General features: G+C 31.8%; 1 protein-coding gene across 1 annotated transcript; it reads left to right on the forward strand.

The window, feature by feature from the left end:
* The first annotated feature begins 423 nt into the window (after positions 1-423).
* LOC129286506 (nodulin-26-like) lies at positions 424-4073 on the forward strand. The gene is made up of 5 exons (XM_054922462.1): positions 424-537; positions 996-1220; positions 1886-2083; positions 3324-3385; positions 3845-4073. Exons 1-5 carry the CDS (start codon positions 424-426, stop codon positions 4071-4073), a joined length of 828 nt encoding a protein of 275 aa, XP_054778437.1.
* The last annotated feature ends 14839 nt before the right edge of the window (positions 4074-18912 follow it).

The following is an 18912-nucleotide window of genomic DNA, read 5'->3' on the forward strand; positions in this document are numbered from 1 at the left end:
TTTTAATTAAAAATAAATTTTCATCTCTTTGATGTCTTAAGTTATTATAAAATTACGTGAATGATAAGAATTTTCGTCTTTCTTAAACAAGTAATTACACATTTAATTTTCAAAACTTTTATATATTGAGAAAACCTAGTAAAAAAAATATTTACTCAACTTTATCCTTTGCATATAAAAAATGAAATTAGCCTTTCCTACTAAGGGGTTGATTAGTCCATCTCCTTTCTCCATTTCAACAAAAATCTCTGAACCCTTTCTTTCAATTCCAACATTCCCTTCATATGGACTCTCTATTAGTGCCTATAAATTGGCATGTTCCCTACTGCCTCCATTGTCATTAGAATTAAACCCACCACTTCAAACCACTCTATCTCTCTCTCTCTCTCATAGTTGTTTTATCATTAACTGTGATCAGTGGTGATGGCTGAGACCTCTACAAATAAAGAAACCCATGATGTGGTTGTTCTCAATGTCAATGGTGCAAAATCTAATGCAGGCTCCAACATCTTTGTCTCTGTCCCTTTCTTACAGAAGGTCCATGCCCTACACCTTCTCTCTCTCTCTCTGTCTCTCCCCTTTCCTGTCTCAAATGGATTGGTTTCGATGGAAGGAAAAGTGAAAAGAAAATATAACTAGAGGAAGAAAAACTACAAGGAGAAATTTTCAAAAGCAATACGTTTTTTTTATTATTCTCTGCATCCAAATGAAGAGTTAAATCCACCAAACTGCTACTTCTAATATGATTTTGGATTTGATTATATCTATATTGTTATTGTTGTTAAGGAGAAATTGAAGCTGTATAGTCAAATATAAAGGAGAAAAAACAACGAAGGGAAATTTTCGAAGAGTTTTCTCTTCTAATTTTCCTTCATTCTTAGTTTTCTTCCCATCTAAACTATTATATCTAATATGATTTTGGACTTGATTATATATACTGTTATTTTTGTTGTTGAGGAGAAATTGAAGGTGTGTTGTTAATTGATTACTTACAGTTGGTGGCAGAGTTAGTGGGGACATACTTTCTGATATTTATCGGAGGAGCATCAGTAATTGTGAATGCGAACAACGAGAACATGGTAACGCTGCCAGGGATTTGCATGGTTTGGGGTCTTCTCGTGATGGGTCTAGTCTACACTGTTGGTCACATCTCTGGTGCCCATTTCAATCCTGCTGTCACTCTCGCTTTTGCTTCCATTAAACGATTTCCTCTCAAACAGGTCAACCACCACCTTAATTACCTTATAGTGTGTTAGGATTGGTAAATTTAGATTTCAAATTCATGTATTTTAACTTCTTCATTTGAGTAATTTAAATAACAAAGGTTATTATTATTAATTAGGTAGTGTTTCGATATTGCACATGGAGATTTGAAATAACGAAGGGTTTAAAAATAATTTCAAATTATAAAGGAATTAAGATAAAATTTAAATTTGGATAAAATCTAAATTCATACATTTTTAAATGTCCAAATAAAAATTTGATCTAAATTCAAATTCAAATCCATATGTATCCAAAGATAGTATAAATTTATTGGATTGATTTCCTTCATGTAACAAAATCTGATTCAGAAAAAAGATCGGATGTGATGAGGATTATTGGGGAAGCTAGGATGCTGCGAATATAAGAAACGGATTAAACAGTTGGATATTAAAGAAAAGTAAATTAAAAATAAGAGATAAAGCATAAAATTTTAAAAAAAAAATCAAACAAACCCTCAATTTCTCGTTTCCCTTATCAAAAAAAAATATAATAGAGACATAATGAAAAATTTTAAGTCAAGATGATAAGTAAAAATAATCTTAATAAATTATAGACATTTGAGTCAAAATTAAATTTCAACATGTTCATTTTAATTAATTCATTTTTCATTTTGTTGTTTCAGGTACCAGCTTATATATTAATCCAAGTTGTAGGATCCACTCTTGCAAGTGTGACTCTAAGACTTGTTTTCACAGGAAAACATGACCACTTCATAGGAACATTGTTGTCTGGCTCATATCTTCAGGGCTTTGTGGTTGAATTCCTCGTCACTTTCTATCTTATGTTTGTCATCTCTGGTGTGGCCACTGATAGCAGAGCGGTACTTTCATCTTTCTTTTATTTGTTATCTTTATTTAGGGATGCTTGATTATATTAATGGTGTTGGCAAATCATGTTGCATATATATATATATATATATATGTTTTTTCAGTGTAATAACAAAAAAATTAGATTTTAGAGTTAAGGGTCATTTTTGCTCTCGAACTTTTCACACCGGGTCTGTGGGTATATTGAACTCAATTTTGGGTCATTTTTCCCCTTAAACATTAAAAAACTTATCTGTTTCTACCTTACTATTAACATACCCATTAACCAACTTTTTGTTTTTAAAAAAAATGTACACATGGTTTCCACAATAGATGCCTAGCTAATTAAAGGTTATTTTTGCTCTCGAAATATTTACTTAGTGATACTTGGTATTTTGAACTTCCTTTTAGGCCATTTCTTTCCTTAAATGTTAAAAAAACCTAACCATGTGTGTACTGCCAAATTAACGGAAAAATTGCATTTAAGTTAGAGATTCCCACGAGTGAATACATGTGGCATTCAAGCAGATGTCTAGTCAAAAATTAAACATTTAAGGGGAAAATGATCCAAAATAGAGTTAAGAACACCTACAGACCTGACGTAAAAAGTTCAAGAGTAAAAATGGCCCTTATTCCTGTATTATATATAAATTAAAGAGTCACAGCTTTTGAACAATTCAACTTGTTATGGTTTTTATATTTTGAATTGAAATTGTAAGGAAATGTTATAGTTGTGTTTACAATTTAATTTTGTGTTTGAATTATTTAGGGAAATGCTTGAAGGTAACACAAGAAGCTTATATATCAAAATTAATCATATTTTAATAGGGTTAAATAGTAATTTTACTCTTAAACTATAGATTTAGAAGCATGTATGACTCTAAACTCATTTTTGTATAATGTTTCCTTTCAATATTTAAAAACCATATAATGTCATTCCTGCCGATAACAAAAATTAACTTTAATGATTAGTACAGTTGATCAAAAAATTATAGAAAAGAATCTCATTCTGTAATTTTTTTAGGTCTATTTCTGTAATTTTCTAATAAATTAATTATCAAAGCTAACTTTTGTTAATAGTAAGGGTAATATTGTGCTGTTTTTAAATGTTAAAGGAGAACATTATAACATAAATAAATTTAGGATTCTAGATGACACTCCCTAACTTAGCTTAAGGATAAAATTTCTCATTAGCCCTTTTTAATATTCTAAAGGATTTTTATATATGTTTATATGTGTTTTTCATTTTCGCAGATTGATGAGCTAGCTGGGCTTGTCGTAGGGGCAACCGTGATGATTAACTCGTTAACAGCAGGGTATTATAAACCTTAACACTAACAAAATTGAGAGCTCAATATTCAACCTAACAAATTCTTAGCCTATAAGTAAACTTCAGATGTTGGGAAAGATTTATTTGACTTTTTCATTAAATTAAAATTTAAAGAACAATTATGAGCAGACTAAATACAATAACAGTATTACTCTCATAATATTAAGTTTATAATTTTGGAAGGTACACATCTTATTATAAAAAAAATGGTTATAGATAATATTTTGACCAAACTTATTATTTCTTGAACTTCCCTTTTCATTAGAAATTTATAAATAACATGTAAGTGATGACTTGACATTATTTTTTGATCTCAAATAAATTCTTACTGCATTTCTAGCTCTCTGTAAAAGTAGCATGTATAATCCAATAGTTGAAATTGCTCTTTCCATTATTCTTTGACCTAGTGTGTATGATATTGATCATGTTAGTATTTGTATGACAGGCTGGTGACCGGAGCATCAATGAACCCAGCGAGAACCCTAGGGCCGGCAATCGCATGGCATGAGTATAGAGGAATATGGGTGTATATGATAGCACCAGTGGCAGGAGCGGTAGTGGGTGCATGGGTTTATAACATCATGAGGCATACAAACAAGTCATCAATACATGAGATCACAAAAAGTACTTCTTTTCTCAAAGGTTCAAGCTCCAGTAGTTGTGGAGCCAAGTGATATTATGTTTTTGTGTGGTTAAATAATAATATAGCTCTCTATAATTACTATCTATCTTTTGTTGTGTTTGATTGTAATATTACTATAGTTTCAAAGTGAGAAGGAAATAAAGATGAGTTTCATATGGTACTTTATAATTAGGAAACATTTTATGGAATCTTATCCTTCTTGATATATGTATGCAAAAAAAAATGATAATATTTACATAAGTTTATATATCAAGATGAAGGTAAAACATAATCATTGGTCTCTAAAGTTTTATTGGATTTTGCTTTTAGTTCTTATAGTTTTTTTTAATATTGTTAGTCTTTAATGATAGGGACTAAAAGCACTAAAAAAAACTGAAATTATAGGGATCTAAAAAAACAAATTTCACCCAATATTTTTGAAACTATAAGGACTAAAAGTACTAGAAAAAAACTACAAGAATTAAAAGTTAAGCTTGATAAAACTATACAGATTGATGATTATGTTTTCCTCGTGATAAATAACTTATACATCATCATGTACTTTATAAGTTTTCCATTTAAAATTGTATAGAATATTCTAGTACAATGCATATTATGATTGCGAAAAAATGTTATCCTATTTATGATGAGATTTGATTTAGAGTTTCTTTTTGTAATAGGAGGATTCTTATAGTCTAATTATTGTCCACCTAGAAACAGTCTCTAGAAGATTTTATATTTTGAATAGATATAATATTTCCTATTTTAATTAGGAGAGAAGCTTATCCTAATTTGGCTAAGAGAATATTATCCTATTTATAGTAGGATAATATAATGTTTCTTCTAAAGGGATGAACTTTTTTGTATTAATATGTTTAGCATGAATTTAATATTATATTTAATTTAAATTAAATTAGGAATTTTCTTTGAAACCTAATGGCATCCCAAGAAAATTTCTTGTATGTATCCAATGTATCATGTGACCCATGCTTTATCTAATACATAAAATTTTATTTAAGTGAATAAGTGAGAAATTCTTGCATGAATCCAGTACACCATATCATCCATATTTTGTCCAATACAAACATGTCATGTTAGGAAAACTTCTTGCATGTACCTGAGGCAGCACGTTATTCATGCTCTATCCAATACAAACATGCCATGTTGTACTAATTTAATCAAATAAAATTTAATGTGTCATTATTCTTAAGGAACATCACTCCTAGCTAGGTCCCTCAGGGATTTGAATTACTACCACATAAATACACAAACTACTCTTAAGTCCTAAATTTATAATTTTAAATATATGTTAACTTATTAAAATATGTTTGTTTACCTTATTTAAAAAAAAATCATCCACTGATCGTTGGAATAATTTTGGAAAGGGTGGTCTTGGGAGATTAGAACCCCAAGACCACATGGTTTCCTGAAAAGTATAATAATCATCAAGCCACATACACTAATTAATATAAAAGTACAAAATATTACACACACACGCACACACAAACATTATAACTTGTGTCAAGAATAGAAGTGTCAACTTAAGCAAGGGTATTGAGAACTTGGGATAAGAAAATGACAATTTGGACATGGGAAAATAAAAACTTGAATACTGGAAAATGATAACTTGAAAATATGAAAATGACAACATGGCATAGGAAAATGACAACTAAACATAGGCAAATGACAATTGGGCATAGAAAAATGACAAGTAGGCATAGGAAAAAATGACAACTGGGCATAGGCAAATGGCAACTGGGCATAGGTAAATGGCAAGTAGGTATAGTTAAATGACAACTAAGACATGGGTAAATAACAACTTGGGTATATAAAAATGACAATTAAGGCATAGAAAAATGACAACTTCAGCATAGGAAAACACCAACTTGAACATTGGAAAATGACAGCTTGAGAATATGAAAATGACAATTGGGTAGGAAAATGATAACTACGCATAGAAAAATGGCAAGTGGGTATAGCAGAATGACAACTGGGTATAGGAAAATGACAATTAGATATTGACAAATAACAATTAGGGCATTAAAAAATGACAACTTAGGCATGAAAAATTGACATGTTAGGCATAGCAAATGATAACTTGGGCATCAAAAAATGACAAATTGAGCATGAAAAAATGACAATTCATTTGTCAATGCCTAGTTGTCATTTTCATACACCAATTGTCATTTTCCTATGCCCACTTGTCATTTTCCTGTGCTTGTTAAATAAGCTGGTCACCCAAGAAGGGTGAATGGAGTGGTGTCTAAATTTTTGAAATCTTTTTTCTAAATGAAAAATAGAGTTTTGTATTAAAAAAGGTTTAAATAATTAATGAGCTTTTTAAAACAAATGAGGTTTAGAGGAGAAGAAGCTTGACAAAAAAGATTTATAGGTTTACCCTAACCACTTGGCCTACATCTAGTCCTCAAGATCACATTTAAGAGTTGTTAATAAAATCTCAAGCTTCAAAAGGTGATTGCTACCACAATACAAACACAAGATTTTACAAGTATTGATTTCACTTTACAAACATTTATAGACCTTGTAAGCCGCTAAACACTTAGTGAAAACATTCTCTAAGATTTTGAATAAAGAATAAGCTTTCTAAAATATAAACTCTCAAAAGAGTATATACAATGAAAGCTTTTAAACAAGTAAAACAAAGAGCTTTTTGCAAATAATGAATGAAATAAGTAAAACAATAAATGCAATTAGTTAATCTCTTACCCACTCACTTAAATGAAATTCTATATATAATGTGAGGATTATTTTAATCGTTAAAGACCTCAGCTAGCCATTTAAAGCTGTTGCATTGCATGTATAAGAATAGAAACTGATTAAAAGTACTTTTTCTACAAAAATAGATTAAATGCTTTTCAAAACACAAAAACTTGCATCGATTAGTAGTCCCTGGCAAGGATGAGTAGCTCAGAAACTCTCAAGAAAGGTTTAGACTAGAACATGAATGAAGGCATTTGAAACAATGCGAGGATGAATTAGGAAAAAGCACAACCTTCTGTAAAACTCCAAAACTCACGTGAGTACAATCAAGATCTATGTGAAGAATAGGTTCTACAAATGAAAGACCTCTAACACATTTAAAAATGTGTGGGTGACATCTAGGCCTCATGAGTGTGGTTAAGATAAGTTTTAAAACACTTAGAATAGATTGAAACAACTCGAGGACTCAAGTTGCAAACAACAACTCAAAACTCATAAGGGTGTGAATGTAACATTCTAGATTTTATTTTAAGGATTTAAATGAGAAGTAATATTAATTTGAGGTTTATTGAGGTTGATTAATTATTTAGACACTTATTTATGATCAAAATTAGGCCTAGGTTCTATTTGGAGTCTAGAATAGACTTTTAGACTAGATTAGACCTAATAGTTTGGGCTTAAATGAAAAGCCCCATTTCTGTACCATGCGATGCATGGCATGAAATTTTGATTATTTATTCCATTTGAAAACAAAACAAAAGGAGGAGAGTTTGGTGAGGGTTTGGATAAAATTTTAGTGATCCACTAGGTTTGTGTAATGACCTCCATTATTAACCAACCATAAATTTGAAATAATTAAACCAATCAACAAACTAAAGAACAACCTTGATCACTAAGGATTACTTAAAGAAATTGATTTTAAAAATATTTGGAATAATTAGGATCTAAAAATCAATTAAGAAATGAACCATCAATTATAAACCCTTGAAAACCACTTAAAAGTATATAGCATCATCCACTATGACAAATGGCTCAAAATAGGCAGCATCACTTAAGCTCAAACCACATGAGGGTCATGTCATGTACCATTTATACCATTCTCCTTATTCAATTATTGTTGAATATAGAAGTGGGGTCTCAAGCTTGGAATTTTTTTATGTATATCTCATTATTAGTGGCAGTGCCAAGACCTTTAGCTATGAGGTGCAATATTTTTTAAATTATTAATTTAAAAATAATTAAAAAAATTTAGAACCCAAAATCTTTAAAATGGGGCTAAGAGGTGCAAAATATTGGAATATATAGACCTTTCTTATAATTTTCTCCAATCTACAGAAGCGATTTATCTATTAAGGAATTAATGGAAAAGTATCGTTGTAAAAATAAAGATTTACACATGGTTTTTATTGATTTGGAAAAAGCTTCTGACCGTATACCAAGAGAAGTGCTTTGGAAAGCGTTAGAAAAAAAGGGAGTACGGATTGCTTATATTAAAGCCATACAAGATATGTATGAAGGGGTAAAAACTAGTATAAGAACGCCTAGTAGTCAAACAAAGGATTTTCCTATAAAGATTGGACTTCATCAGGGATCATCTCTAAGTCCTTATCTGTTCAACTTGATCCTACATGTTTTGACGAAACATATTCAAGGAGAAATTCTCAAATGTATGCTCTTTGCGGATGATATAGTTCTTATAGCAAAGACAAGAGAAGAGGTTAATTGCAAACTTGAGTTATGGAGGAGGACATTGAGTTGAAAGGTTTCCGTCTGAGTAGGAGTAAGACGGAATATTTATATTGTAAATTTGGTAAGAGACTATTTCACAATAATTTGGAAGTGAAATTGGGAGAATCAAATTATACCTCAAGTGGAAAAGTTTAGATATTTAGGAGCTATTATTCAAAATGATGGCGAAATTAGTGGAGATATTTCACATAGGATTCAAGCTGGGTGGTTTAATTGGAGAAAAGCTAAAGGAGTTATTGTGACCGTAAGGTGCCTAATAAACTTAAAGGAAAGTTTTATCACACTGCTATCAGACCGGTAATGTTATATAGTAGTGAATGCTGGGCTCTAACGGGACAACAAGAGCATAAAGTTGGAGTAGCAGAGATAAGAATGTTATGATGGATGTGCAGACATACACGTAAAGATAAAATTCGAAATGAGCACATACGCGAAAAAGTGAGGGTAGCACCTATTGAGGAAAAAATGGTAGAAAATCAGATGAGATGGTTTGGGCATGTACAAAGAAGACCAAGGGAGGCACCAGTGAGAAGAGTAGAACATATAACTTTGAGTCTGATTAAGAGGGGTAGAGGAAGGCCTAAGAGAACACTCTTAGAAGTTGTTGAACACGATCTCTTAATTAATAATATTCCTAAAAGCTTGATAAATGATAGAGCACAATGACGTCTTGCAATCCATGTAGCCGACCCCACCTAGTGGGATAAAGGCTTGTTGTTGTTGTTGTTGTTGTTGTAAAGAGGCGCATTTGCCCGTTACCTATAATGTAGTATCGCCCATGCTCATTATCAAGTATGTTTCTACTTATCTTTTTATGGAATGCAGACATGAATGGTGAATAAGCGTGTCTCTATTTGTGATCACATCTTATAGGCAAGGCTTGCTATAGTCTTTATGAGAGACTTTGCTCCTTGAATTTACTCATGACGGGTGAAAAGGTTAAACTAAACCAAATAGTTTGGATGTCATGAATCATTTATAGTAAATAATATTACCCATTTTGGTTTGTGGCTCAATGGATTTTGAGGGGTATCATTTTTGAGTTTTAATCTTTGCTTGATATAGGGAATATTTTTTAGAGTTTCTTCTGATTCTTTAATATGTATGATGATCTCTTTATCTTGATTAATTATTCTAATTTTTTTTTACTTCAAAGTAATCACAAACTTCATTTCAAATCTTTCGAGGTATCTATGACCTAAGATCTCTATATTTTGATGAGAGGTGTTTTCTTTCTTGCTGATTAGAATGAATGCTATGCCTTTTTCATTATATTGGATACTAATTTTGACATATGAAGCAACATATTGTTATCTATAGCACCAACATCATAAGGAGATTTTTTGCATTTTTCACGAATTGGCTTTCCCTACTCAAAGTTAGAGAATCAAAGAAATAGAAAGAGTGGCATATTAGAAGAGCAGAGCATTTGAAGTTTGACCACAGATGTAAAGAAATTTAAATGATAAGTTTTCATTCAAAAATTGCCAAGTTTCCACTAAAACTTGTTCAGATCTTCTTTCTCTGTAACTTCTATAATTTTCTTCTCATGTGCAAGAGTTTTGGCAAGTTCTAATAGACTTACATGTGTTTTAGATTTTTTTTAATTTGGAAGCATTAAAGAGGGCTAATATTGTAAAATCTTAGTTTTTTAATCCTGTATTTAGCTATTGATTTGGGATGGATTAGTAATTAGTAAAGGATTAGAGAATTGAATAATTAGTTGATGATTCATGACTTTGGGTTGTTAAATGAATAGATACGAGTGGAACAGCCATATTTCAGGGAGAAGCATGTGCGCATGATGAGAATTCTCCTCAATGTGCCATACGTCGCAGTGCATGGACTAAAAAATGACCTCTTAAGTCATGGATCAACTGGTGAGTGTAATGTCCTTGTTGACATTACCATGCACTCCACTACAATCAATCCCTAATCATTTAATTAGAAAACTTTAAAAACCTTAAGATCCCAAAATAAAATATTTCCAAAATCATTTAGTAATATATTCGAGTTGTGAATTATTGCACAGCAGAAGCATCTGTAAATCCACAAGAAAAACATCTACATTTTAGCAAAATGAAGTTAAATTTGGCATCATGCACCATAGCTCATGCCACATGCACCGTGACATATGGCACAGAGACCACAGCCGTTCGCTCTGTGTTGTGTGCCTTGACATGCGAGTACATGCGCCACAGTGCACACATCTGATTTTGCTGTCATTTTGTAGCTTTTTGAGATGAAATTCACATGTGTGCCATTTCCATATCTAATTTCCGATTAGGATAGTTCAAGTGTCCACACGAAGCTTGTTTTGAAATCTAATTAATGACACTAGTTTCATCTCAATCTGATATTTCTATCAAAAATTGAACATCTAAGTGTATTTTGACTGTTTTCTGCCAAAATTTACCACTCAAGTGTCTCAATTCAAAACCAAACATCATTAGCCACTTTTTGGGCCTTGACCATGACTAAATAGACAATACACACCTGATTGACTATACACATGCATAATAGAACACACATGTACATATTTGACTTATAAACTGTCCATTTCACACTTTTAGGCCAAAACTTATTTTTCATTCTTTCATCTCACATAAGGCCAAATCATCACACATACTCTTCAAACATCCCATATTCACACACATACACATTTATCCACTAGCCCACTTTATCATTTTCAACATTACATATATATAAGGGTTAGGGAACTCAAAATCATCTAAATACTATGTTCAATACATTATGCACATATTTGGATTCCTAAGGCAACTTAAACATAATCTTCTTATACATATTTGCCACAACATACAAACCTCCCATAAAGCCTTTCCATTTAATCTTATTACTTTCATTTCCAGCCATAGGTGGAATTATGGCTCGTAACTTTATTATATCAGCTTCACATAAGTAGTCTCTCAAGTACAGCAACTCCTATCCCCTCTTTCATTAACCAGATCAGCAATACTACATTCATGCAACCTCCTTTTCAGCCTTCTTAATGCCCTTTCATATAAAGGGCATCCATTATCCAACCAAGAATTAGTTCATAAATTTATTTCTTTACCACTCCTACATTCCCATGCAACATTATCCAAAATCTTTAGCCACAAACTAGCTAAATTTTTCCACAGAGCAAAATCATAATTCTTAACAATGACATTAAAAAATAGATTACTTCCTCTCTCATATTTTTCATTGAGAACAACAGAACACAGGTTATTAGGTTTAGCTAACATATTCTAACCCACCTTTCCTAAGAAAGCCTTATTTATAACTCCAACTTCCTTCAACCCATGGCCTCCATTCTTTTTCGAGTAGCATAATACCTCCTAGCTCAATGCATGCATCTTTCTCTTCTCTTCTGTAGAACCCCAAATGAAATTCCTTTACATTCTCTCAATCTCATTGCAAATACCAATCGGTAATTTCTCATTCTGCATGTGGAAATTTTCCATCTAAGATGTAATCAACTACACTAAAGTAATTCTACCCACTAGAGAAAGAGTTTTCCTCTTCCAACTAGTAAGCTTCCCTTGTATTTTATTAACTAAAAAATGAAACTTACCCCTTCTTCTTTCTTCCAATAGTAATAAAAGATCCTAAATACCTCATTAATTCCTCTTATTTTTGGAACGAACAACAACTAAAAATCTTTTACTGTTGTCCTCTTAAAACATTATTAGAGAAATAAATGTTGGCTTTTTGTTTTACTCGTTGCCTAGAAGTATCACCAAAACAACGTAAACAATCCATTATCATACAGATTTGATCCACATCAACCTCACAGAATAACAATAAATCATCCACGAACATCAAATGAGAAATAGGACTACCTAATCGTGTAACCCTCATGGGTTTCCACCTTCTTTCAACCACCAAATTAGCTATCAGGTGAGAAAGCTTTTCCATGCCAAGCACAAACAAATAAGGAGATATTGGATCCCCTTGCCTCACTCCTTAGGTGGGTTGAAAACCATCTAACTTTTCTCCATTCCATAGAATTACCATAGAAGCAGTAATAAGACACTGCCTAATAATCTTAACAATCTATCTAGGAATTCCAATTTCCTTAAGAACCTTAATGATAAACTTCCAATTCATACGATTATATGGTTTCTCCAAATCTATTTTAATAACCATAAACCCCTTCTGCCTCTTCATTCAGTTCATATTATGAACCATCTCCTAAGCAATGATAATATTCTCTCGAATGTTTCTTCCAAGAACAAAACTAGCCTGATAAGGAGAAACTAATTGGTTCATCACCCCCTTCAACCTATGTACCAAAATCTTCATTATTCCCTTATATAACACATTACATAAAATAATAGGCCTTAGATGACTCACCACCTCCGGACAATCCACGTTCAAAATTAGTGCTAATAGAGTTTTATTTATATCCTTGATCATTTTTGGCTTCCTTTAAACTTCTAAAACAAACTCTATAACACTCTGCCCAATAACATTCCAATTATGCTGATAAAAATTAGTAGAAAAATCATCATCACCTAGGGCTTTATATCTGTTCATAGCAAAAAAAATTCCTTCCTTATTTCCTCCTTCATTAATGGTTTTCCCACAACATTTATTGAACTCTTAAATAAATATAAAATGAGAAATATTTTTTATATGATAAACATTATAAAAACAACATTACCTCTTACTCGTTTTTCAAGCTATTGAATTCAACTTTAATATAGCCTATATTTATGGGTGGAAAGTTGTGTTGGTAATATAATCACTTTCCTCATTTAAGAGATTTTAAATTTGAATTTTATGTATGCGTGTAATGTGTCTCCCTTTTATAGGGAAGATTTGAAGAGTTAAGTCAGGGATAAATTTGTTTTTAAAAAAAGTTGTCTTTTTTTTGGGTAAAAAAACTTATATCTTTTTCTTTATTTAATTATTTTGCAATACTTAATTAGTTTCTAAAAGTTAGATTGAGACTTGATCACAATTACAATTATTGTTATTAAACGTAATTGTATTTTATGGATGTAAAACTCTATTAACAGCTAGTTTTTTTTATCCACTATTGAAATCAAGTCTCTCTCTCCCTCTAGAATTTTCTAGATCTTTTTCTGACATTTCTTTCTCTCCAAGCATGCTTAATGGAGGTAAAAGAATAAAAAATAATAATAAGGGCGATTTGGAAGAAACTTCACTACCATTCTCCTCAACTATAAATACGTGCGCATGTGTGTATGTGCTTGATGAGAGATTTAAGTGAAGAAGCATTTGTAGCAAGTCATTGAGTGTTGGCCATGCTTTGTGAGAGAGATATGGGTATGTGAAGTGCTGTGCGTATGAGAGAAGCAAGCAGAAGAAAAGTGAGGTGACATAGTGAGAGATTGTGAGTACTGAAAAATCAAGAAGAGTGCATGTAAAAGTGTTGATGTAACATCCCAAAAATTATTTCCTTGATTAATTAAGCTAATAAAGGGTGAATTTATAAATTTAAATATAAATAGATTTGAGAATAGTTAGAGACGATTATTGGGTTTGGTTTTAGCTTTTGGATTGGGTTTGAAAGTGAATTAGGTCTCCCGAACTCAAATTGTAGAAAAAGAATTAAATTTTGGCTCAGTGCATTATGCTGCAGCATAAAAAGTTACATTGTAGCATAATTCCTAGAATCAGCTTTTTTAAAAAATGTGAAAAAAGACCAGAAAAAAAAGGGAAGGCGATGAAGAGAGTTGTTTCTTCACCAAGGCATCAACTTTTGGATATTTTAGAGATGATTAGAGCTTGATTTCACTTAGGTATACCTTCCTTATCTCTTCTTCTCTCTACATGTTTTGGAAGTGAGATTTGAGGTTAGAAAATGATGATTTTTGGACCTGGGGCTATGGGTCCAAATTCATTAGTCTAAATGAGACTAATAAGATTTATTTAAGTTATTTAAGTTTAGAGATAGTGGTTTTATGCGTTTATGAGAGTAGGCTCTCAATATGGATGAAATTATGCCCTAAAGTGCTATAAATGGTGGTGCTTGAGGTAGATGGCTACTATTAATGTTGATTAAGGATTGTGTTAGTATTAATTGGAGCTATTGATAACTAATAAAACTAATATGGTGATTAAACTCAATAGTTGAGAGCTTTGGGCTATTAAAGTATTGAAATTTGAGAGTTAGAAGTTAGTAATTTGTGACATTAATGATGATTTTGGGTGTTGGATTATATATTAGTGATTATTTAAGTTGTTGAAAGCTAAATGAAATTAATAGGTGTTAAGAAACTTATTGGATGTGAGGTTAATTTTATAGTTAAGAAATTTAGTTATTAAAGTATGAAATTAAATGTTAGAAGTGGTGATTTTAATGATTAATAATGATGGGTGTTAATGTAATTGTAGATAAACCTCACAAAGCACTAATGAGCCTGAATTTAGCCAAAAAAGCAAGTTGTGATTGAGGTGTAACCTTTAACCTCTCAAAGGTTTAAGGTAATCAAGGGAAACCTAGTTTATACAGTTGAATATTAATAGATTATTTATTGAAATGGTTGATTTGAAATATGTTTAATATTTTTAAACTCATGATGCCAATTTGGCATGGTTGGTGATGTATTATTGTTGCAAATTATATGTATGTTCATATACTTGCTAATAGTGATAATGAATGAGAAATTGTGATTATGTACTAGTTGGTGTGTGGAGTAAGTTTGGTGTGAGTATGGATATGTGGATTCATAATATGAATGGTTGATTAGAATGCATATACATATGTGATATACGTGCATAGCATGATCATTGACGAGAGTTTATCTAGGGAGAGGAGTAGTTGACTAAACCTACATGGTATTAGTAACAACTGTTGAAATCGGGAGGTAGCCCTAGTCTCATAGTTGATTCAGGACTGTCCCACTTATTCTATGAGGAACTCAAACCTAATTAGTCTTCACCAATTCATGAGGAGGTTAGATTAGGGGTATGAAACCCTATGGTCATTAGTATTAAAGGAACTGAATTACACATGCAAGTTAGTTGACCCTGGCCCGGTAGCTCCATACAAGTGGAAGGATGGGTTAATCCGTGAATGGTGTAGCCACTAAAAAGCCATTAGTTTTATGTTAGAGGTAATCAGGAGGATATAAGGTTAGCATATGACCATGCATTTAGTCCCAGCTATATGGTTGTTAATATTGTGGTCTGATGCGATTTAGGGGCGCGTGGTTATTATTATTACAACCCCAAGTTGTGCATTATATATATATATATATATGATTATGTGTTTGAAGCCCGATCACATGGTTGTTATTGTTGTGGTCGAGGCTATACGTTGTCATACATGCTTTATATGTGTGTTTATTGTAATTGCATTCGTTTTTTATTGATATGCAATTGTATAGATTAGATGAAACTTAGTTATTAAGTGGTTGTACTCACTCCTCATTTGACATTTTACAAGGCTAACTCTAATCAGGATAAGGGAAAGGCATATGAGGTTTAGGAATTGGATTTCATATTGTAATGCCTTAAATACTTTTGATTAATGTGTAATTATCATGATATTGCCAACTAGGATAATTATGTTGATTACTTATACCATTGCATTCATATGTGATTGTTAGTTGGTGTTTTGATGCCCTTAATAAGTTTGTATGAGTTAAACATGCTTCTTTAAGGCCAAAATGATATGCAAGTATATTTGAGGCTATTTTGAGAGTTGTAAATGTGTAATTGGATAATTTAAATACTGAGACCTCCCTCTTTGCTTTTAATGAATTTGGGGTTGAGAAGTGAAAATATAATATGTGGTATATATGTGTATTGTGGTGTGTTACACAGGTTATTTTAAGTCCCTTGAGCATGGTCTAGGTGATTGTGTGGACTAATGGCACTTGGATTAGGTTTGGACACTTTAAAAGTTGAGAAATGTGAGAAAGTACTAGTTTTGGTCTTGAGTGTCCAACTTCTTTATATGATAGAATTTATAAATGAGACTAATACCATTAGCTAGTTCACTGAATGAGCTTTTTGTGGACACCTAAATCACCTCAATCGAACGTCGAATAGAGATTTGGTGTGCGTCAGAAGTCTGGATTCTGCTGTTTATGTTGTAACATAATTGTGCTAGCATTAGTTTTTTTTTTTTTTTGCTATTTTAACTCCAGTTTGATGTTACCTTACCTTGTAGGATGCCCATGCTTCCGTATGCATGTTTTTCTTTATTTTTATTTTTTAAAAAATGATTTTATAGTATTTTAAGTTTTGAAAACTTGGAATCCCATTTATAAAAATTTTACAAACTTGGTAATTCATTTAGGTTATTCTCATGATTACCTTGATTTAATTGTGGATAAGTAAGAGTGACCTTAAAGTTGAGAGAGTTTGCAATAAAAATTTTCTTTTAGTGAAGTACCTCTTTCCTTATCTAAGCTTACACCAATTAAAGGTTCCCTCACTCAAATTTCAACAAGTGGTATCAGAGTGAGGTTGAAGCTAGCTAGTAAAGAGCAGTTAGGTTGCTCAATGGTGGACATTATTAATTAAGTATTTTGATGCTAGGCGTTGAAGACAAGTATATCCTGAAATTCTGTTGGCACACAATCAAGAACTGTGAAGTCATTTAGTTAGAGACCTAACTTACTTGAAGAAGTGCTAGGCATTTCCAAGTCACTATGGCAAAAATTATGCTTACGACTATAAGTATTGAAAAATTAAATCATAATAATTATAATGACATGGTTTACCTATATTCAATTTTATTTGCTTGGGCCAGATCTTTAGGATATTGTTGGTGGCATAATACTGCACTACCAACAACTTCGAAATTAAATTTGGAAGATAAAATTATTGAAAAGAGAATGAGACAGATAATAATTCATGGCCTAAGGCCTAAATATAATGCTCTCATCACAGCTATCAGTAGATAGGCTATAAAAATAACTCTAATAGAGTTAGAGAATATTTTAGCCAATCAAGAAGAATTGGCTAAATAGATGGCAGATATCAACAACAAGAATGATGATAAAGCCCTCTATGCAAGAAAGGGAGGTTCTCGCAATAAAGGTCATTGTCCTTTAGGACTTTGACCTCAAGGGAATAAAACAAAAGGGCCAAATAAGTGGAAAAAGGGGCAAGAGAAAGGAGCTTTGTAGTAAGAGGGAGCATGCTGAGACCAAGATAGGCATGATGAAAAGAAGAATAATAGGAAGAAAGACTAGTGCTACAATTGCAGGAAGGTCGACCACTTTGCAAGAGATTGCTGGCATAAAAAGGCCAAAGGAAATGCAGTCACTTCCAATAAAAATAATGGTGAAGAATAATGGGGTTTCCAAGTATCTTGTGCAATTATAGAAGAGACAATGATGCAAGATTCCTTTAGAAATGAAGAAATAGTAGCTACCAACATCATATAGCCAAACAAGAAGAATCTTATCATAGTAAGCAATAAATTAATTGACTATGAAAATGATTAGATAATAAATTCAAGATGCTTGAATCATATGACTAGATATTAAAGAAAATTATCAAACACAATAGAGTACAAAGGAAAAAGAGGGTAGTGATTGTTGATAATGCAAACTTGCCAATCATGCACGTTAGCAAGACTGAGATAACTCCTTGCTATAATTTTCAACCAATATAGTTGGATAATGTACACTGTGTGTTAGGTATGAAGAAGAACTTGCTATCCGTATCTCAGCTTGCTAACTTAGGGCATTATGTACTATTCAAGCCTAAAGATGTAAAGATTTATAAAAACTTAAAGGTGATTACAACACCAGTCATGGAAGGCCCATGGCTTGATTTAGTATATGTAATGTTAGCAGAGATCGCGTATGTAGACAAAACAAGGAAGAATGAGACTACTAACTTGTGATATGTACGGCTAGGACACATAAGCTTTAGGAAGCTTAAGGTAATGATGAATAAGTCACTATTAAAAGGTCTCCCCCAGTTAGAAGTACGAGATGACATTGTGCTAGTTATAGAGCTATTAATTAGGGTCGGCCCTTGAAGGGTCAGGGCTTAAACAGGCTGACTCTATAAAGCCTAATTTCACTTTAGGGTTCCATTTTGGCCGGGCTGACCCTAGCCTTTAAGGATTTTTTTTCATTTTTCAATTTAAAATTTAAAAAAAATTTAAAATTTTTAAAAAGTTATTACACATAACATTAAGTTTAGCATAATAAATTTAAGATAATACATACAATAATAAATTTAAGTCTAATCAAAAGTAGCAATATCACAAAATCAACACCAATAATAATTAAACTTTACTTGCATCATTAGCTAAATCTTGATGGTTTTCATTATCATCAATATCAATATAATTTAATTCTTGTTCTTGTGGAGCCTCATCAATTATTACACATAACATTTAGTTTTGAAGTGTTTATTTTTATATTAAATTTAAAAATATATATAAAAGGGCTTAAAAGAGTCAGCCCTTTTATTTT

The sequence above is a fragment of the Prosopis cineraria genome, unplaced genomic scaffold (assembly GCF_029017545.1).
Source record: "Prosopis cineraria cultivar Desert tree isolate PC_DT_omini unplaced genomic scaffold, ASM2901754v1 PC11, whole genome shotgun sequence".
Taxonomy (NCBI): Eukaryota; Viridiplantae; Streptophyta; class Magnoliopsida; order Fabales; family Fabaceae; genus Prosopis; species Prosopis cineraria.